Genomic DNA, 22,306 nt, shown 5'->3' on the forward strand with positions numbered 1-22,306 from the left:
GACATGGAGTATTGAACCTTCTACATACAAAGTAGATGTGCTACCACTGAGCTTAATGAAGCTAATGCAGGACTATGGAACCTGTGATCCTCCAGATGTTTTCTTGACTCAGAGTTCCAATGACCCTAGGCCAGCATGGTCAGGGATTCTGGGAAATATAGTCCAACAACATCTGGAGGTCCTGGTCTAGTAAAGTGGAAATCTTGCTTTAAAATCTGAAATTTGCCCATTTCCATACATCAATTTTGAAAATGTATGGGCCAAAGTCCCCATCCCCATTCCCCATTCATTCCTATTCACACAATTATGATATTTTAAGCCAGCTGCTGTTGTCTCACCTGATGCAAGTTTGATTTCCAGGGCAGTGCGGATCAAGGCCATCAGCGTAGATGTGAAGTGGACACTCAAGTCATCATTTGAGATTGGCATATTCATCCTTACCAAGCGCTGAGAGACAGACAGGCTTCTATCAATGCTGATCAACTTATTTCCCCTCCCCAAACCTCATACTCGCCCACCCCACTTTCTAGTACTCAGTTTCGTTCCTCCTCAGAGTAAGCTTGATTACCAAGAGCTGACATTCCACAATGCTAACTTTTCATATGCTGACGTAGGTAACAAGCCCCAGATATCCACAATCTCAATACGTTCCAATATTCCAACATCATGGGAGGGGTGTTTCTAGGACTAAGGTGAAACTTTGAAGCTCCCTTGTTATTTTTGCTATGGGATGCAGCATGCTGGTTAAGTAATTTTGTTATATTTATAGTATTGAAATATGCTTTTGCATATTATGTTTTTGTTTTGCTATGTTATTATGAAGTTGTTTTGGTAGTGTTTGTTTGAAATGCATCCCTGTTTATTGTAAGCTGCTTGGAGCATGATTTCTTATTTTGTGTGCAAAAGCAGCATACAAATAAAATGAATGTATGAATGAATGCTGAGCTTCACTTATGTATTGGAAACTCTCAGCTATAACCTAAACCTGTCTTTCTATACCTTAAAACCATCTCACCCTGCATTTCCCTCCATGGACAGAGTGACCAGCTCTTCTTTCTGTGTTTTAGTACTTCAAAAATGGCAGTATGGCAGCATTTAAAAAAAAATAATCTTTGGCCTAATAACATACGAAGAGTCCTGCAGGATCAAGCCAAAGACCTATCTTAGACCAGCTTTCTGCTTTCACAGTGGCCAACTAGATGCCTCTGGGAAGATCATGAACAGGACTCTTCCCTGCTTGTGGTTTCCATCAACTGGTATCAAAAGACATACCTATTTTCTACAGCTACTATTGGAGATGGTATCATGGCTAGCAGCCATCAATATCATTCTTGCCATACAGGGTGCTTTTATGCAAGCTTTTATAGTCAATACCCCCCAACTCGAATCCTGGGAATTGTGCATTGCCCAGGGCTTTCTGGGGATACGGAATAACTATTAAACAGAGGAGACTATTGCATTGGGGTGGGTGGTGAACTGCCCTGCTAGCTTCAGTCTGCCCTCAACCAGCCCCCAAATGCCTGCCTCTTTCCTTCCCTCCCATCTCTGATGCCCTCTCACATCTCTGCCTCCCAAAGGCTTGCACAGCTGTTTGTTTCAGCAGCCCTGGCTACAAGCTCCCCAGGTGAAGGATGCCTTTGAGGCTAGCCAGGGGGTGGAGCAGTGGGAGGAGGCACCTCTCTTTTGGAGGGGCAGCTCAGAGACCAGGGGTGGCAGCTCCACCTGCCCAGAGGACTCCCAAGGAGAGGGGAGAAGAGAGGAGGCTGAGAGAACAATCCATAAGGGAGAGGGTTCGATAGGGGGTGAGGGGCTGCCAGATCTTCAGGCAAGGGGTGACATAAGTGGGCTCCTGAGCCCCACAGGGGTGCAACAGAAAGAATGTAGTTGGTCAATGAACCGTGGACTCACAAAGGTTGGAAACCTCTACATGAAACCATTGATAAACTATTGCCTGTACGAAGCATGTCCTCAAAGGTGCTATCTGGAAACTAGCGAACTGACAGTGAGCTCTTGGGGAATAATTGCTGACAAAGAGGAAATAAGGCATGAAATGAGTGATAGTGCTTCAGGAATAGCAGCCACCGCCTTAGTCCATGAGAAACACACCTAGGTGTCAAAGCAATTCAAAACATGCTGGCTTGAATGTAAAGTAGTGCTAAATCTCTTGTAGTGCTAAGTATTTACATTTGTGCAACAGAAGTCCCCCTGTGTTCTAAACCTGAACTGGGATTTCCCTTACCCTCGGAGCACATTTAGAGAGTGCATAGGGTGGGTCTGGGAAAAGAAGAGAATGTCCCATTGTATTAATGGCATGAGGGCATCAGATACCACCCGTTAAATTCCAATTAAGCTCCCCCCAACACAGATCTAATTTGCCACCCATTTTTTGCTGTCGTCAGCACAGAAAATGTTAGCAGCAGAATCCTACCTTCTTCAATGCAGCCCCATGGTCCAAACTTACTCAGACAGTCCCACTGTATCCATTGCAGTGAGTGACAGGGAAAAAGAAAGGGGGAAAGATGCTTGGAAGTTGAAGAAAAGCCAGTGTGTGTGTGTGTGTATTTCTCTCAGGAGAGCTGTATCCTAATCCAGGTGGGGGGGCTTGGAAATGAGCATCAATTAGCCAGAAGGAAGCCTAGACGCCCCCCCCAAACCTCAGAATACCTGGTTTTTGTGCTGTTAGTAATCTGAGGTTATTCAGATCCATGCAACTCCTGCCTGTGAATTTATCTACACTTACTTTTTGCCCTGCTCTGGGGCTGTGGGTTAAACCACAGAGCCTAGGAGTTGCCGATCAGAAGGTCAGCGGTTCAAATCCCCGTGATGGGGTGAGCTCCCGTTGCTCGGTCCCTGCTCCTGCCAACCTAGCAGTTCGAAAGCACGTCAAAGTGCAAGTAGATAAATAGGTACCACTCCGGCGGGAAGGTAAACGGCATTTCCGTGCGCTGCTCTGGTTTGCCAGAAGTGGCTTAGTCATGCTGGCCACATGACCCAGAAGCTGTACGCTGGCTCCCTCGGCCAGTAAAGCGAGATGAGCACCACAACCCCAGAGTCAGCCACGACTGGACCTAATGGTCAGGGGTCCCTTTACCTTTACCTTTCCAGGCACAGGTTGTGCTTTAAAGTTCTGGGTCCAAGCACTCGTTTTATTTGCCCCAGAGTTTCCTCACAAAAACCCAGTCTTTAAAGCTGAAGTGCAACAAACAGGATTTAAGGTTTTCTGCAGATTGTTGCTTGGACGTGGAGTTTAAAAGTGGGAACCATGCCTGGAAAGTATGGAGGAAAGGTAAGTGTGGATAAGCCCTGCAAGAATGAGGAACTGCTGCATGTTTCACCCCATTGCCAGATTTTGTTTCTTATGGTAACTCACAAAAAGGAATGAAAGATGTGATCTAGGGAATCTACTGCAACAGCTTTCTCTCTGTGTGTGATCAGAGGATTTTCTGAGATGGTTCAGATGGCAGTCAAAGGAGCCCTAAACCTATAGCTGAAGTAGAAGCTGCTTTGCTTACATGTTGGGCTTTAGAAGGCAAGCAGGACAGAGGCTAACAAGTCAAATGTGTGCCCATTCATATTTCTACAATTCAAAAAAAGAGAAAAGACTGGTTCTCAGAAGGGAAGCTTCTTAAGTGCTCACTGTACATGTTTCCTCCCTGGCGTTTTCTCATCCATCCTTTATGACAGAGGAAGGAAATCATTCAGAGTGCAACTAAACCGCACACGAGAGAGAAAACTTTGTTCCAGTTAATGTTGTGAGCAAGGGTCAGACTGAGTTTCTCTGCTAAGGGAACTTACTATTAAATGTGCATAAACTACTTGAAAGGGGTGGGGAAACATCCAGGTCTGTTCTCTCAAACCACACAAGACAAGAAATCTGGTTACACCTGCAAGCATCTTGTGGCTTAAAACCTGTAGCTCTCCAAATGTTTCATTGGGCTCCAACTCCCATCATTCCTAAGCACTGGCCATGCTAGCTGGGGCTAATGAGAACTGAGTGACCACCTCTGCCATAAAATTAGGTAAGCCACAAGGTCTGGTGTGAAATATTCCACCCCTTTGTCTGTCTGTTCACCTTTTATTAAAACAGAAGTAAGTTACCAGCCCTCTTACTGAAGATATAAGGAGAAGTGTGCAGGCAATAGTCTACCCAATGGATCACTAATAAACTTCTCACATCAATTCAAGGTTCCAGGTAAATGAAGGACAGTCTAGCTCCCCCATTTTCCATTTTATGTTTCCTGTCACTCCACATTCCATGACCACTGAGGAATTTCAGTCATCATTGGGCTTGTGCTTGGTGGTGGTGTTTGCAGATGTGTCATCTTAGGATGTTTTCCTTTATATTTCCTTTACTTCTGAAAGCCTTAGGGTTCCTCAAGCATGCTGATACCTCCACCATTGTTCCTCAGTGACCCCATTTTAGCTCTGACGAACATGTAAATTGCAGAAATCTTGCTCCTGTTTCTGATGGGATTCTCCAACATCCCTACCCCAGAACCCCTTTCATGCCTTTTCCTGTACACGTGGATGTTGAGTGGAGTGTGTGGCATAAGCCCACCCTCTTCTTAATGCAGTCAATACAGATTCTGATATTAAAAATGGAACCATGCTACAGTGAGAAAGAGCACCCCCTTTGGGAAGCCCCAGCACATCTCTGGGATGCAGCTCTCCTGTTACACCATAGAACAAAGCTGTAAAGATATTACCGCATGCACACCAAGGCAAGCAAGATAAAGTGTCATGCATGACGACTCTGCAGGGATTGGCTCTTGCCAGAGTAGCGAGAATATACAAGCACAGAGAGGGATGGGGCAACAGAAGGAGGTATAAAGGGGGAGATTGTAGCTCTTAAGAAGGTCCTAGAAGAGAAAAGACCACCTAGGCATAGGAATGTGGTTGCTACAGAAAAAGATAGGGAGGAACCAGGACGGGGGAGACAAAACTCTGGATTGCAGCATACTAGGTTTTACTCAGCACAGACCCATTGAAATTTATGGGCCTAAATTAGCCATGCTTGTTCATTTCAATTGGTCTACTCTGAGTAAGGCTAACACTGACTATAAACTTCTGTGCTTGCTATCAAGGGATGGCTATTTGCACCTGCCTCACTTTATCCTCCAGCCCCAACAGCCTTTATAAGACAGAAATCTGGGCCAAGGCGTATAGGATGGGTGGGGTTTACTGGTAGGTGCTACTGTTATTAGCTTTGGACGTACTTTTGGATCCAAAGTCTTGGGTATTTCTACTTGAACTTTTGATGAGATTTATCCTTGCTTTATGCTCACTTACATTTTAATGCAGGCTAAATGCACTGGTTTTGTGTATTATTTTGCAGTGCTATACTTTTAAAAATTATGTTCATTATGGTACTACTGTATTTTGACAGTTTTTTGTTTTTTTTTAGTGAACCACTTTTGAGCACAGTTGTATCTTTTTTTACTCCACAGGCCAGATCTTTATCCAAATTAATCTTGTGGCACAAAATTGACAGGAGGGTATGGCTGCCCACCTGTCAGTCATCTGATGTCACGATGATGTTAGTTGATCAGGCACTTTGAATGCACACTGTGTAGTGCTTTAAAGGGCCTGAGGCTTCAATATTACTACCAATCAGCTGATGAGCAGGACAGCTGAACTCTACTTTCTGCAAGTATCCGCTGCACATGTTCTATTGGGACCTTGCTCATTCAAATGATTCAGCAGGGTTTCAAATCTGGCCCATGAAATCATTTTCCCCAAACTCCACCTGCTGACAGTGACATGAGGGGAAAATGCACAGCCACAAGCCTTAAAGGGCTCTGAGCTTTCAAGGCCATTTACATTACTTTGCTCCTTAGTGTTGTGGCCCCAGGGTCTAACAATACTCAGAAGAGGGTGAAGTCTAGGCTGCTCTATGTAGGTGCTGTTTTCTGCACCCTCCTGCAGCATCTACATCTTCCCAATCTCTCAGAAGTCAATGGATGCAAAATTGTGCAAGGGATGATTAAAAAAGACAAGTCGGCTTCCCCTAGGGAAGCAGGACAAACTGCAATTGACAGCCTACATAAGCTTTAGCTCTCTGCTGAGACAACGTCCTGCTATAGCTACAATACAGCCAGTGGGGCCCACTGGGAGCTGTCCATGGTCCTGAATTCACTGACTTCTGTTAAAAATTCACCAAGAGTTTGCATGACTTGACCTGAGTATGTCTCCCAGAAGAAATCCAGCTTTCACTGCACCTGCTTCTCCTGTGAACCTAAAGCCCTGAACAGGGTACAGGTTTTATGAGCCTCTCAATGGTATGATGTACTTAGATAGTGGCCATGGTAAGAAGGAGTTACTGAATGAATGCAACTGGAATCCCAGGCAACTGAATCTTGCATATCCTGGGTTCATCAATGTTAATTCATCAGTGTCTTGCTTGCCTTCTCACTGCGTTCTTGACTTCAAAATTGAGAGGCAAGAAACTGTCATACAACTGAGCAGAATCCACTTTCTGATTGATTAAATCCTTGTCTGGAGCAAATTAAAATACATTAGTGAGTTCACTGAGCTCAAGTGAGTCAATGATTCTATAGCATTTATTTCTTAAGAGTGTATTTAAGGAAGCTTTTAAGGTGTCACCTATGTTCAATTTACTCTCTCCTTCAGAACCACCTCTTCTAATTAGCAACGAGTTAAATAAGTTAAAACTCTACACTGATCCTTATCCAGAAATGTAAAATATAGGTCAGTCTCTTAAAACAGAATGCTGCGTCATATATTTTTAAAGCTTCTATTCATTTTGGTTGATTATATAATTTCATTCAGATTTGCATAAATTTATTTTATATTAATATTTATTAAAAGAGGGGCAATTGTAATTTATTATTATTATTTTAAAATTTTATACTGCCCTATACCCACAGGTATCAGGGTGGTTCACAACATAAAAACACAAAATACCTAATAAAAAGAAAAAGAAAATAAAAATAAAAATAATAACCCAGTAATCCCCTGCCCAACACATTTTAAAATGGCATTGGATGTCAATCAGCCAGAGGATTGGTCAAAGATGGACTTCACATATTAAGTTTGTTTTTGTTGCATATAGTTGTATTTGGACTTGAGCTGAGTTCTGTTTGTGTTACCTTGTGTTACTTCCATAATGTTAACCTTTAGTTTTGTGATGGTCTGATGACTAAATACAAATAAACAAACCTGATCTGATCTGAATAGACTGTTGCAGAAAGGCAATGCAAAAGTTTGCAGCTGTTTTGTTAACATAGGAATCTCTTATTCTGCTTTCACTGGAACAAAGGTGAATCACTGTTTCTGTGGTTACTGGAGGATTGTTTTACATCCATGCTCTCTAGGAACAAATTTTCTCTGCAGGAAATAATTTCCCTTCTACAAAGAGGATCATGTTCATTTAAGACAAAGATCCCCTTCTGTTTGGACTTAGGTCCTGCAGGGGAAGCGGTAGCAATTAGCAGAGTTTATTCCAGTGAGTTCAGGACCCCAGGCAGCTCCCAATAGGTCTTCCTAGATGAGCTGTAGAATATGTTGTCCCAGCAAAGAGTCAGACACCTGAAGGTTTAAGAAGGTTTGCAGCACTTTTCTTTCTAGTGGCTTGATCGCCTGCAAGAACTATCTACAATCCTTAAAGGATTTGTAGCTGAATCTTCAGTTCCATGCACCTGTGTGTTTGAGGAGCTGGAGAAGCTGCAGGGATGTCACTCCCAGATGGGTGAACCACATCCTCAGGCAGGTACAATGTAGAATGGGTGTACCAGGGTTGAACACATCTACTGCTTTGACTTGAACATATTAATACAGAAAGTAGTGCCATGGAAAATCAGTTCTCAATCTACATAGCAGGGGTAGATGATCAAGTAATCTCCATATGTTTTGGACTACAACTCCAGAGACTATGCTGTCTTGGGCTGATGGAAATTGTAGCCCAACACACCTGGAGGACATAGCTTGTCTATCCCTGCATTCCAGATGCAGTGCCTTTCCCTTGCATTCTGAAGTGGTACAGTCCTAGGAGAACTGTATCACATGCTTTTTCTGAAGAAACATGTTGGCTTTCAGTGAACACAGAGCTGGAGGCAATGCACCCTAAGGATTTGTTAAGTCTAAGCACATGTTGCCATGAAGACAGCCTTGATTGGGAATAATTGGTCTCTTACTTGATGCAGACAGAAAAGGAAGGGGAAAGGTAGAATCCGAAAAATGAACCAGGAATAAATATATTTATGGACAGGTAGAAACTCAGCTAGCTAGAAAGGTGTAATGGGCACCACAGCTGTAATGACTTAGTCAGAGATGCGGAATGTTTCAAACTAGAACAGGGGTGTCAAACTCAAATGGATTTAAATGGCTTCATTTCTTAACCCACAGGAGCCCGGAGACTCACCCATAAACTCCCCTTCGCATAAAATATTAAATTTACATTGTCTCTCCCTCCTTGCCATCTTGCATAAGAGGCACCAATAGAAGTGGACTTCCAGGTCTCTTAAAGGGAAGGTGACAGATTGATAGGAGAACACTGAGTCAAACTATGGGAACATCGGAAGCTGCCTTGTACTCGGTGAGACCACTGGTTCAGATAACTCATTATTGTCTACACTGAACTGGCAGCTACTCTCCAGAGTTTCAAGCTTGGCATCTCTCCCAGCCCTACCTGGAGACACAGTGGATTGAACATGGGGCTTTCTGCATGCAAGACAAATGCACTAACATTGGTCCATCTAGCTCAGAATTTTCTATCCTAATTGGCAATGAGTCTACAGAATTTCAGAGGGGAGTATGTCTCAGACCTACCTGGAGGTGCCAGGAAGTGAACCTGGGATGTTCTGTACTGAAGAGAGATATCCTACCAATAAGCTATGGCCCCTCCATCAGTAACTCTTTGGTGGGGCATGAACCCCTTTTAAATGTTCAGCCTTTGAGCACTTGGATTTGGGTACACAAACTCTCCAAAGCCCCTACCTGAACTCTGCATGCCTATGGGGGCATTTAGAATCTGCCTGCTGCTTGAAGCCAAAGGACCAAGTAGGGGTTCCAATTGTAGGACCCTATGGGCACAGCTCCACATTTCTGAAAGCCGTGTGATGGCAGTGGAGGTTGCCCAATTAAGGCAAGTGAGGCAGTGCCACCACTAAACTCAATCTGCCCTCAGATGGCCTCCACCTACCTGCCTTCTTAATTACAATCAGCCCAAGGGGTGGCTATTACTGCCAGCTTCCACCTCCTCAGTCTCAGTTTTGCCCTTGTAGAATTCAGCAAAGAGGAGGATGGGGGGGGGGAGGCCACAATTAGTTGGCTATGCCTGTTATTGACTTTGGCTCAACCAGCCATCTTCTCTGACTCCACCTGCCACTGATCTCACTACCTTCCACCCTACCAGTCCCAATTAGCACCAGCCTCTGCTGCCAGTGTGTTTCCTGTCCCAGTAGCCTCCTTGTTGTACAGCTGCTATGGGCTGGGCCATGTGTTGGACACCCCTGAACTAGGGAGATTATGAAGCATCTGAAATAGCTTAGAAGACACCACAAATACTACAGGAAATGGAGGCAGTTCAGCCTTAGCAACAACAGAACAGATGGCACTGGTTGTCTGGTCTAACCTTATAGGCAACGCGAGCTGGGCATTTCTTTCCCAGTCCAAGTGGTGGGGACATGTGTCTCAGCATCTCATACATGTCCGTGTAACTGATACGCCCACTTGGAACCAGAGAGATAGAAAGAGAGGGAGAGAGAGAAAGAAGCAGAAGCCAGAAGATGGGGAGGGAATCACAGGTGGGGGAGGAAGCAAGTTAGAGCCAAGTGTCAAACAGAGGGGAGGGGGACCAGGGATGAAGTGGAAAGCAGACAAGAGAGCAAGAGAGAAGGAGAGAGATCTGATTAATTAGATTGTTTTCGGGAGTAGAAACAAAACAAAGGGAGGTTAATAACAAAGAGGAGGGTTAAATCAGATGGTTTCTTTTCCAATTTCATCTCTTTGAGCTGGGGTAGCCAACCTGGTGCCCTCTAGCCATTGTCAGACTACAGCAGCCAGCATGGCCAGTGGGTAGGAACAATGGGAGTTGGAGTCCAGCATCAGCTGGAGAGCACCACCTTGGCTATCCCTGTCACTGAGCATCTCTCTTTCCATGTGCTCATCGTCTTCTCTTTTTTCTTTTTTCTTTAAAAAAAGAGGTTCAAATCCCTGCGGTAGCAGTACAGAATGATTGAGTGTGGGAAGCAGGTGGGAAGGAAAGAGGTTTGAAACCATGGGTAGGAGGGGGAGCATTCCTCTTTATTCTCAAACAGGTGGTTGTGCAGGTGTCAAGGGGCTGTACTCATCATGCCGAGGAGAAGCGATACAGAGCATTATGGGACAGTCAGACTTGGCTTTAATAAAATGGTTCTCCTTTCCTGGGCAGGCTTTTGTTGCTTAGATTGGAAGCGAGGCTAATAATGGGTAAAATGGAGGCAAAAATAAGGAAGATCTCCACTTTCAATAACACAGGGCTGGCAGACTTCAGAGGGCCCTTGGCATAGTGACAACAATGCCCCCACCTCCCAATGTCCCTGCCAACCAAGGCAGGGACCAGCACTGCTTGTGATGGTGGATGCCACATGGTTTCTCAGCCAGCACGCCTTGGAGAACAACTGCACTCCTCACCTTCCACTGGATCCCCAGACTTTTTTTTCAGCCCTGTCTATAGAGCCAAAAAACAGATTTCAGAGATTGATAGGCTAGCACATTACATTTGGGGACACAGAAATGGACAAGCAGGGACGCGGGTGGCACTGTGGTCTAAACCACAGAGCCTAGGGCTTGCCGATCAGAAGGTCGGTGGTTCAAATCCCTGCAACGGGGTGAGCTCCCATTGTTCTGTCCCAGCTCCTGCCAACCTAGCAGTTTGAAAGCACGTCAAAGTACAAGTAGATAAATAGGTGCCGCTCCGGCGGGAAGGTAAATGGTGTTTCCATGCGCTGCTCTGGTTTCACCAGAAGCAGCTTAGTCATGCTGGCCACAGGACCCGGAAGCTGTCTGCGGATAAATGCCAGCTCCCTTGGCCAGAAAGCGAGTTGAGCACCTCAACTCCAGAGTCGTCCGTGACTGGACCTAATGGTCAGGGGTCCCTCTACCTTTACCTAAATGGACAAGCAGCTTGCTTGGAGGAGAACTCGGATTACCTTTTTGTTCAAAAGCGACTCTGTCATCCATTACTGAAAACCATTTAGGGCCCTAGCAGGGAGGATGGTGAATGGTTGGGTTGAGCTGGTGAGGGACCCAGCCGAGGGACCCTCAGTCGGTGCCTGACCTAGCTGACCCCTGGCACCAAGTCTTGTACCTCCATGTCAGCAGCTGTGGTCAGACCAAGGCAGAATAAGGTGGTACTATGGCTTCCCTTGATTGGACACTATACTTCTGTTGATGCTGCCTAGAATAGCATTAGCTTTTTTTGCTGCTGCATGACACTGTTGACTCATGTTAAACTTGTGGTCCACTATGATCCCTAGATTCTTTTCACATGTACTGCTAGTAAGCCAGGTGTCCCCCATCCAATATTTGTGTATCTGGTTATTCCTGCCTAAGTATAGACCCGTACCTTGGTCCCTATTGAAATTCATTTTGTTACTTTTGGCCCTCGAATCTGTTAAGGTTATCTTGAATCCACATTTTATTTGCTAGCCCAGCCTGGCACCACCTGTAAATTTGATGAGCACCTCCTTAATCAATTAGCTCAAAACTTTTGGAATGGGGTAGCCTGCCCCTCAACTCCTCCCACCCCTGTTCTGGAGAAGGGAACCTTTTCAAAGCTGACTGTCTCATAAAGCTGCCCATGTCCAGGCAAGTGTGCATCATTGTGTGTCAGGAGAGATGCTAGATGGGAACGGGTAAGATCAAAGGGTAGGGGTGGGGGCTTGTCAATCATTCTTGTTCAGGCAAAGGGGTTAGTTCAGTCCAGTTTATTCTTCTTTTTCTTTGCCTTTGCAATTCAGGTTTGTCTGTTTTTTTTTAATCAAATCAAAGGTTCAAATTCAAGGCAAACAAATAGAGGAGAAATATACTGGAAGGGTTTCCCCCCGCTGAAATGCCAAACCTTGTATGCCACCCTGTGAGGGCATTTCCTTCCTAAGCCCAGAGGTGGAGCAATAGCTCGCAACAAACTGTACATCTCCTTATAATGTATCCGGCAACTGGAAAGGAAAAAAAATCATGAGTTATGACCAAAGGGGTGGGGGGAGAAATATATGGAAGAGAGATGGCTCCATTCCAGAGCCTCCTGAAGTCACCCCCCCCAAAAAAAAATAGAAGAAAGAATGGGAGAGTCGTGTTCAATTTCAGAGTCCCCAGATTTCCTTTATAACTAGCTGTGGAGGGAAATATTTCAGCAGCAGTTGAAGATAGACATAGGAATGGATGATGCCATCCACTCAGAAGCAGCCCTATTGAGTTCACCCAATCCCTAGAAGAATTTTAAAAACATCCTCAGTTGTAAATTAATTATTAAAACAATAAGGGGAAAACATTTTGGTTTTTTTAATGAATACAAAAAAGGCACGCTGGAACAGAGCAAGCTGCCTTGTACTGACTCAGGCCACTGGTCCATCTTGTTCAGTGTTGCCTACTCTGGCTGGCAGCAGCTCTCCAGGACTGCAGATAGGGATCTCTCCCAGCCCTACCTGGAGATGTCAGGGATGGAACCCAGCTTCTTCTGCAAGCAAAGCAAATGCACTACTACTGAGCAATGGCCCTTCAAACTGCCTGGAGCACAGGAAAGAGTCAATCATGACAGGTCAATCAGGGACTGTAGCTTTGTTTTCCATGCCTGCAAGTTTTGCAGTTCACTTCCATGGTGGCTGTGTTCTCCCTCCACTGTCAGGGGCAGTTTGCTTCTGAATGCCTGCTGTTGGGAATCAAAAGGGTGCTGTTGCACTCATGTTCTACTTGGGGCTTATTATTTGGGCATCTGGTGGGTCTCTGTGAGAACACAATGATGGACAAGATGGGCCATTGGCCTGATCCATCAGCCAGGCTAATCTGGTGTTCTTATGGCTTAAACCAGTTAACAAAACATGAAAATTGAGTGATGTGAATGTTAGGGAAGTGCAAAAAAAAAAAAAAAAAAAGAGTCCCTGAGTTGTCAAAAAACTGACTTGCTAAGATAGAGGTGGGGAACCTCTGACCCTCCAAAAAAAAAATTGGACTACAAATCGCATCAACCTCAGCCAGCATGGGTAATAATCTGAGATGGTAGGAGTTGAAGTTTGGCAACATCTGTGGGTTCCCCATCTCTACAGCAAGAAATTGTAGTGAAGACTAACATTCAGAAGGTGGCATCCACCAGGGCTCATATTACATTCTTGAGTAACTGTCATAAGCAAGAGCAACTCTTGGAATCACAGCAGCATGGATTTGGATGGGGTCTTTGGGAGTCATCTAGCTCACGCTCCCTGCTCAATAATGCAGGATCTGCAATGCAGGGTGAAGCTGTAGTAACCCTGACAGATGACCATCCAACCTCTGCTGAACCACCATCTCATGCATGGGACTATTTTGGTATGTCTGTTGCTGTTTGGCTATACAACAGTGGCACTCCAACCCTGAAGACTGGAAACAAAAGGAATAATGTACCACGGCATTATACAGGTGGGAGTTCATATGACAGTGTGCATATCAGGGTAATGGTTATGCTATAATCCGTCATCCTGGTATCTATAGTTTTCTACGTGGAAGGATATGGTAGGTGGGTGTGCACGCATGCCCATGCAGTCAGGTGAGCCTCTACCTCCAATTTGAAATGGTATAGTCCAAGCACAGAACTCTTATGATTCCAAGGAATGTTTGGGGGAGGCAGTGTAGCCTGAAATCTGTTTATAATTAGTGTCAAAATTCCTCATATGATACTGTCTGCATGGAAATGAACTGCAAAACACCCAATATTGGGAGTATCGAATGCTAGCCCTACTCAGAGTAAACCCACTGACATTAATAAGCTTGACTAGCTTAGGTCTATTAATTTCAATGGATCTACTCAAAGTCGTTGGATACAACCTAGTGGATTTTATCCAATGATAGTCCGACTCAGAGTAGACCCAGTGAAATAAATGAACCTAAGTGGCCCTTGCCCACTAATTTCAGTGGGTCTATTGAGTACAATTAACATTGGCTACAACTCATAATCATTCCATCTGCGGATTGGGTTATCACCTGTGAGATGGGCAAATTCCCATGCCAGCTCAGTAACCATCCCAATTCACCTGGCAGCTGAGAAGATAATCAGCATGCATTTCTTTTCTTTTTTTAAAAAAGTGGGGGGGATATATCCTTTAATACTAGTCATCTCCAACCTGTTGCCCTCCAGAGGTTTTAGACTACAATTCCCATCAGCCACAGTCAGCATGACTGGCAGTTGGGGATGATGAAAGTCATCATTCAGAATATCTGGAAGGGGCCCAGTAATATTCTGAAAGGGGGAGGGGGAGAAGCAGAGGGGGAGAGGGAGAGGGGGAGAGGGACAAGGAGGGAGGGAGAGAACCCAAGTAATAGCCTTATATTCTTCTCAGAACAGAACAGGTTCAAATACAGTTCTTTTAAGTCCAGAAACTGACAATTGGAAGATGGCATTATTAAAAGATCAAAATGTTATTAGATCAACCCACCTCACATAGAAAACATTTAAAGTAGAGGCAAAAAGGCATTTCATCACATTTCTAGAAATCATAAGCATCTGTCCTAAAGATCATTAGCTTGATTTCTCTTTGTTTTATTTCTTAAGTTTCTTTCCACATCAGCAGAAAGGAAGTTTGTGGATCTATACATTGCTGTTATTCTCCCAGGTCCCATAAAATTGACTTCCAATGTCTACTTACCTCTCCATTGATTTCCACCTGTGAGTGGAGTCAGATAACCATATTATTCATGTGATCATTGCAAGTAGTGCACCCTTGCAATTAACAACTCACCTGGGAGATTACCTGGAAATCTATCCAGAGGGAGTGAGCAGACTGGTGGAGGAAGGAGAGAGTGCCTTGACCCCTGCTTACCAATCTCATTGGCTGCTATGCTGGACCCAGAGGAAGTGGTTAGCACCCTCCCACACTGAGAACAAAAATGTAGCAATCTTCCTTTCCTCCATCAGTCTACTTCGTAGAAAACACATCCTGGCTACCAGGGAGGGGACTTCTAGGTGGTGGCAATGAAGTCTACGAGCCTCTTAGATAGGGATGAACTTATCGGTCAATTTAAGTTTCCCTTTCATTTTTCTAATTTAAATTTGTTTTGCATTTCCGCAGCATCTATCAATTATTTAGTTCTATTTTATTTTAAATCCTCTGGAAATTCGTCAGCATTATAGTGCTAATTTTCTTACTAAACTCATTTTTGTCTGCAGTTTCGGCTATTACATGCATTTTTGCAAGTAATGTTCCCTAACATAATGCATATTGTATGTTTTATTCACCAATATATGCATTTTCATGCACACTTTCCTGTAATATGTACGTTTTTGTGACACATTGTTTGGTTGGGAGACTGCATTGCAAAATTCAGAGAACTGCAATTTTTGGAAGAAGAGCTGTTTTGGTCCACGTGTTGCTTCAAGAGCTGCAAATTTGGTAGTTTCTTATGAAGATACAAATTAAATTGAATTCCTCCCCCAGCCCTATTATTAGATTTGGATAAATATGCTGAATTGTAACTTCTGGGGCCTGATTTACAAGACTAAATTAGCAGGCAACGAGTTTGTTGCATTTTAAATATTTAATTGCATCAATATTCACATTGACATAGGTCAAGTTATCATCAGTACTCAAATTATTGGGGTAGGGAGATAGAGATGCCCTTAATGAAATCTGCAAACTAATCTGTTGGTTCCTTCATTTTCAGTCCTGCCCACTGCATGCCCTCTAAGATGGTTAGTTAAGGCAGCCTTTTAAAAAAGGAACATAGGAAGAGCCCTAATGGAACAGACCAGCAGCGCATCCAGTCCATCATTCTGTTCTCACAGTGACCAACCAGCTGCCCCAATGGGAAGCCCACCAGCTGCACCCGAGTGCAACAGTGCTCTTTCTATCTGCATATGGCATTCAGATGCATTAAAAGAGTGTTATGCTCATCCTCCCCCCATAATTTGAGCAATTCTTTTAATCTCTGAAAATGTCATTGGCAAGAGGACTGAGAGGGTGAGATGATTAATTGTTGACTCATGTTAAGCTTGTGGTCCACCAAGACCCCTAGATCCTTTTCACTAGTAAGCTAGATGTTCCATATTGAATATTTGTGCTTCTGGTTCTTCCTGCCTAAGTGCAGAACCTCATCTTTGTCTGTACTGAAATTCATTTTGTTAGCTTGCACCCAGTTCTCTAATCCATTAAGATCATTTTGAACTCTGATTTTGCCTTCTGTGGCATTAACTGCTGCTCCCAGTTTGGTGTCATCTGCAAAATTGATGAGCATCTCCTTAATTTCTTCATCTTAGCAGCTTCCTTTCAAGAATATCATGAGAGACTTTGTCAAATGTCTTACTGAAATCAAGATACACTATGTCCACAGCATTCCCTTGATCCACCAAGCTTGTAATTTCCTCAAAAAAAGAAATGAAAATGAAAATGAAAAGAAACTGTTGTTTGATGCAGCAGCAAAGAAAGCTAATGCTATTCCAGGCTGCACCAACAGAAGTATGGTGTCCAGATCAAAGGAAGTAATAGTACGACTTTGTTCCACCTTGGTCAGACGACACTGTGTGGAATACTGTTCCAGTTTTCGGCACCCCAATTTAGGAAGGATGTGGACAAGCTGGAATGTGTGCAGAGGAGGGCAACTAAGATGATCAAGGGTCTAGAAGTCTAACCTTATGAAGAATGGTAGAAGGAGCTGGGTATGTTTAGCTTGGAAAAGAGGAGACTGGGAGGAGATATGATAGCCATCTTCAAAATTTCTTAAGGGCTGTCACATGGGAGAGGGAACAAATTTTCTCTTGCTCCGGAGGATAGGACTCGAACCAATGGCTTCAAGTTACAAGAAAGGAGATTCTGACTAAACATTCAGAAAAACTTTCTGACAGTAAGAGCAGTTTGACAGTGGAACAGTCTCCGTCAGGATGTTGTGGACTCTCCTTCCTTGGAGGTTTTTAAGCAGAGGTTGGATGGTCATCTGTCATGGATGCCTTAGGTGAGATTCCTGTATTGCAGGGGGCTGGACTAAATGACCCATAGGTCACTTCCAACTCTACTATTCTATTATTTTAAGGTGCGCTTGCAAGAGCATACGTACCAGGCTGCAGGGTCGTACTCAGCCCAGACGCGGATAAACTCATCAAGATGGTGGGGTCCTAGGATGGAAGAGTCTCGTGTCAAGTACTCAAAGTTGTCCATAATTACAGCCACAAACAGGTTCAACATCTGCAAAGGGGAAGGTGAGGGAGATGAAATTGGGGGTGGGAAGGAGGAAAGACATTAGCTTCTCTTATTAAGGAATCAATGCAAAAACAAATGGATAACTCAAAAAGGAAGAGGAGTATAAACTATTGTTGTTGTTGAAGAGGAAAAGGCAGAGTCTGAAGTGTCAAATGCAGAAATCTGTGGACACATTCGCTCATACACTGAAAATGCTATATCACTTTAAACAGTCATGGCTCATCCCAATGGGGGGGGGGCTGTAGTTTGCTAGCGGTACTGAGAGTTCTAAGGAGGCCCCAATTCCCCTCACAGAGCTACAATTCACAGAGTTCCCCGGGGAAAGGGGGGTTGAAATTGTAGGGAATAGGGACGTCCTAACACCCTTAACAAACTACAATTCCCAGTATTCTTTGGGGGATCCCTGACTTTTAAAAGTGGTTCCATAGTGTTTTAAATGTATGGTGTGAATGTGTCCCGTGTCTCCTTTCCATGCCTTTCTCATGCTTTTGCCCAACTGGGAAGCACCCTTGAACACATCCTTGAATATTGCTAAGCCCCCTTGCTTGCCTGGATGGAGAGAGATATAGGAGGTGTGCATACATAGAAACCACTGAGTTTGTGCGGCTGGAATACAACCTATTGGTGGGTGGAAAGGTTGTCCTGTCCACTGATGCACCAACTTCTTGCCCACCACTAGCATGTGACCCCTGCAAAGCAGCACTCTGGCTGATAAAGGTTGTCCCTTTTCTGAGCTACAGTGAAAAGGGGGTTTCTCCATTTCCTTGTCCGTAGGTGGCGCTGTGGGTTAAAGCCTCAGCGCCTAGGGCTTGCCGATCGAAAGGTCGGCGGTTCGAATCCCTGCGGCGGGGTGCGCTCCCGCTGCTCGGTCCCAGCGCCTGCCAACCTAGCAGTTCGAAAGCACCTCCGGGTGCAAGTAGATAAATAGGGACCGCTTACCAGCGGGAAGGTAAACGGCGTCTCCGTGTGCGACTCTGGCTCGCCAGAGCAGCGATGTCACGCTGGCCACGTGACCCGGAAGTGTCTTCAGACAGCGCTGGCCCCTGGCCTCTTAAGTGAGATGGGCGCACAACCCCAGAGTCTGTCAAGACTGGCCAGTACGGGCAGGGGTACCTTTACCTTTACCTTTATTGTTCTATGGCTTTGCTGAATTCTGCTCTACATCCTGCCCAGAGCCACACTGGGAACATTTTACTGCCTGATGAAATAACCGCCACCTTCCACTCCATGAACAAAAGCCAGCCAGACTGGTCATTGAATGTTACTTCAATACTGCTAATGGGTCATCCTCCTCCACTCAGCCTAAGGACAGTAGGCTAGTTTAAGTGGCAGGGATCTGTTTGAATGATACACACAACGCTGTTCTCTAGCAATTCACCACTGGTAACTGCCTCCCAACATGTCGGCACCTTATGCAACTGTCGCCACACTCTGCCTAACGGTAGGGCTGGCTACAATATATAACTCCTCTCAAATTTCAGTTTAACTAGGAGAATTGCATTTTTTTAAAAAAAAAATCATTCCAGAATTGGAGCATGCGCAGAGTGCTGCAGCTTTCATTTTGATTGGACACTGTTTTGATATGATAGCATGTCTGTCTGGCTGCACTGAAACATTCTTTAATCAGTGACACTACCTGCACATTGGTGAAACATCACACAGAAAGAAACTAGATCATTTCTTTGTGATGTGCTGTTTCACCAATATGGCAGAGTGTCACTGATTAAAAGATGCTGTGATGCAGCCAGTGCTTTTCTTCTAGAAAAATAGGTGCCAGCACTCACCATGAAGTTGTTAATGTAAGTGCCACACTTTTAAAAAACAAGAAAAAGAGATGTGGGTACTGGGTACCATAGAATATCCCCTAGAAAAAAACCCACTACATACAACCATAAATACTTATTTACCCTGGCTTTTGATACTTAAGATGCATATCTCTGAGGGGCTGAGGACCTTAAACGTGGAGGGTAGTTGCAGCACAGGGATGGGCAAGCAAGACAAGCGGAATGGCCAACTCACCAGAAAGGAGCAGAGGAAGATGAAGGAGACAAAGTAAAAGTAGGCAAAGTCACTGCCGCACTCATTTTTGCCAAGGTTGGAGAGCTTATCGCAGGCTTGGTTGCTGAGACATGCAAGCATGATTTCATGCCAAGCTTCCCCAGTGGCGCTCCTGGAACCAGAAAAAAGAACTTGTCTTATTGAGCTAAAAAGAAGAGTACAAAATTATGCATAGGGTGAAGAAGGGAATAAGAGGAAACATTTCCTCCTTTTCTTGCAAAGCAGTAGAACTCATGGACGCCCGATGAAGCTGAGTGTTGGGAGATTCAGGAAAGGCAAAAGGATGCAGAGTTAAAGTATGGAACTTGTTCCTGCAGGAGGCAGTGGTGGTCACCAACCTGGATGGCTTTAACAGAGGATTAGGCAGATTCATGGAGTGTAAGTGGCCACGAAACTCAATGGCTATGTTCTATCTTCACTGATGACAGTAATAATGCTTTTGTATACCAATTGATGGCAACGACAAAATGGGAGGATGCTGTTGAGCTCCGTTCTGCTTTCGGACAGCCCATAGGCATATGGTAGGACACTGTGAGAACAGGATGCTGGACTAGATGGGCCACTGGCCTGATCCAGCAGATCTCTTATGGTTGCTTATTGGCCTTGTACATGTATTGCACAAGTAAGCCTGTGGTGTACCTTAACATTCTTTAGTGGGAGGTAAAGAATGTGCAAGAGGGAGCAATCTCAGTAGGACTAGTGAAAGCAACAGTCACATCTACAACAGCTCCCTCACTTTATAGTGTATCAAAAGGGTTGGGAACCTTTTTCAGCCCAAGGGAGGTACTTCTTTGGGGAAGGGGAACTTCCTGGAAATACATGTAAGTGGTGGGTGGGACAAGAGGCAAAAGTGGGTGGAGCTATCAATGCGATTCTTAGCTTTATACAGAAGGCTATATTTTACCCACATAGAAGTTAGAGGTTCCCCAACACACACACACACACAAAGAGAGAGAAAGAGAGAGAGAGAGAGAGAGATCCACCCCTCCATCCTGCATCCAGGAAGCAAAAAGCATTATCATAGTTCAAAAACACATTCCAGCTGTGAAGGAGAGCTGGCGAAGGGTATAGTATGGCGTAGAAAGAGACTTGAGGTCCTATCAGCAAGACATGGAGAGTCACATAAGTCATGAGATAAGGACCACACAAGTGAGCTTCCCCAGACCTGATCTACTATAGGCTTTCCCCCTAACTTTGGCCCATACAGGTGTTTTGCTCATGTGTTAAAACCTACACACAAGCAGAGAGAGCAAAGATGTGTGTGTTAGGTTCTGCTGTGCCCCAGTTGTCCACCAACTGGGGCAGAAGTAAGGAGTTCTTGAAGTGGTAGAGCCCTCCCCCACTTCCACAGTTTAGAAGCCTGCATAATTGGGTTCTAAATCACCCAGGGGAGTGTCATGGGTACAGTGTGCTCCCTTTGTTAGACCTTTACCCTCTAATGTTGTTTTCAATGCTGTGACTTGCCCTGGGACTTTCTGTTGGAGGCTGCGAAATAGATAGATATAGATAGATGATGATGGATAGATGATAGATAGATAGATAGATAGATAGATAGATAGATAGAACACAGAGACAGGTTGCTTGAACTCGGCTTTTCTGTCAAAGAGACCTGTGTTTTCTGTCATATCGGGGAGTGGGGGAGAGAAATTAGATCTCACAAGCTTAGAAGCAAAGAACCTAATCTCTTTATGGAAAATAAAAGACCCAATTAAATTAAGTTAGGATTTGTGCACATAAAGGATTTGTGTTCATTAACAGTTTGAATACCACAGGATTAATGCCAGGTAATGCTGAAGTATTAATGAACACAAGCTGTCTGATGTAAAAAAATTAAGTTTGCATAAACTTCTGCTTGGGAGGAATTGAAAGATGCAGGGGGCAGGTAGAGGCAAGGCCCACTGCAGCTTTTATCAACATAAACTGAGCATGAGAACAGATTATGCTTACACCCATCACCCTCCCAGCTAAACAATTGGATATTTGCATACATAATCATTTAAGGACGATTTCATGCCATGTGTGACATTTTTACAATCAGCAAAATATCAAACCAGAGGCGGGGAAATTTAGTCTGTCTGTGGGCCACATTCCCTTATGGGAAACCTTTCAGGGGCCACATGCTAATTGTGGGCAGGGCCTTCTTTACCCACATTTTTGCATGCTTCCAAATCTTTTGGTTTCCCTGGGCTTACCCCTCCCCTCCAGCTTCTGTGGCTTTAATATCTGGCCGATTTGAATCTTTCAACTGGTTGGTAATCATTTTTAATGGATGTTTGTCAGGAGTGCTGGAGTCCCAGCAAGAGGCTGAAAGGTAAGATGTAAGTATTTACATAGACATATGGTCAGGAGCCAGCTCTGCAGCTGCCAGTGAGATTGTTCAGTCAATTGGAAAGAAACATCCACCTTCTAGCAGTACTGAGGAAAGCATGCAGCTGAAAAATAGAGAAGGAGCTGTCTGCATTTCCCCAGAGAGTCCATAACTGAGGGCTTATCACTTACCTTTCCTCCGTGCTTCCCAGGCATGGTCCACAATTTAAATCTCTGTCTGAACCCATGAAAACCTACTCTTTAAACTGAATTGCTGCAAACAGCAGTCCACAGAAAACCGAAACTGACATGTGCTCCAATTCAGTGGTGAAGAACAAGGTGTTTTTTCATGGAAAGCTCCAGGGCAAAAAGAGAAAAGGAAAAGGAAAGGTGCTTGGAGATGGAGCTTTAACGTATGGACCTGTGCCTGCAAAATGTGGATAAGCCCTAAGAGTGAATGGAAGCAGGCAGAGGTCCTACCTCTGAGGATGGGGAAGCCAGAAAGGTGGAGGATGGAGATACTATGAGAAAAAGAGACTGGGAGGAAGGAAAGCAGGGAACTG

The 22,306-nt window shown here is 44.5% G+C and overlaps 2 protein-coding genes across 14 annotated transcripts in view; one reads left to right on the plus strand and one right to left on the minus strand.

The window, feature by feature from the left end:
• The window catches only part of SLC31A2 (solute carrier family 31 member 2), a 543,264-nt gene that overhangs the window by 317,779 nt on the left and 203,179 nt on the right, over nt 1-22,306 (plus strand). The window lies entirely within an intron of this gene.
• Nucleotides 1-22,306, minus strand: part of CACNA1B (calcium voltage-gated channel subunit alpha1 B) — a 326,691-nt gene that overhangs the window by 24,752 nt on the left and 279,633 nt on the right. For all 13 annotated transcript variants that reach the window (XM_079961868.1, XM_079961879.1, XM_079961878.1 and 10 more), the window contains 4 exons: nt 19,398-19,548; nt 17,236-17,363; nt 9,593-9,689; nt 339-447 (listed from right to left, as the gene is read on the minus strand). In XM_079961868.1, coding sequence (XP_079817994.1) covers nt 339-447; nt 9,593-9,689; nt 17,236-17,363; nt 19,398-19,548 — 485 coding nt within the window. The remainder of the gene's footprint in view (nt 1-338; nt 448-9,592; nt 9,690-17,235; nt 17,364-19,397; nt 19,549-22,306) is intronic.

This window comes from Podarcis cretensis (assembly GCF_951804945.1).
Source record: "Podarcis cretensis genome assembly, chromosome: Z".
Taxonomy (NCBI): Eukaryota; Metazoa; Chordata; class Lepidosauria; order Squamata; family Lacertidae; genus Podarcis; species Podarcis cretensis.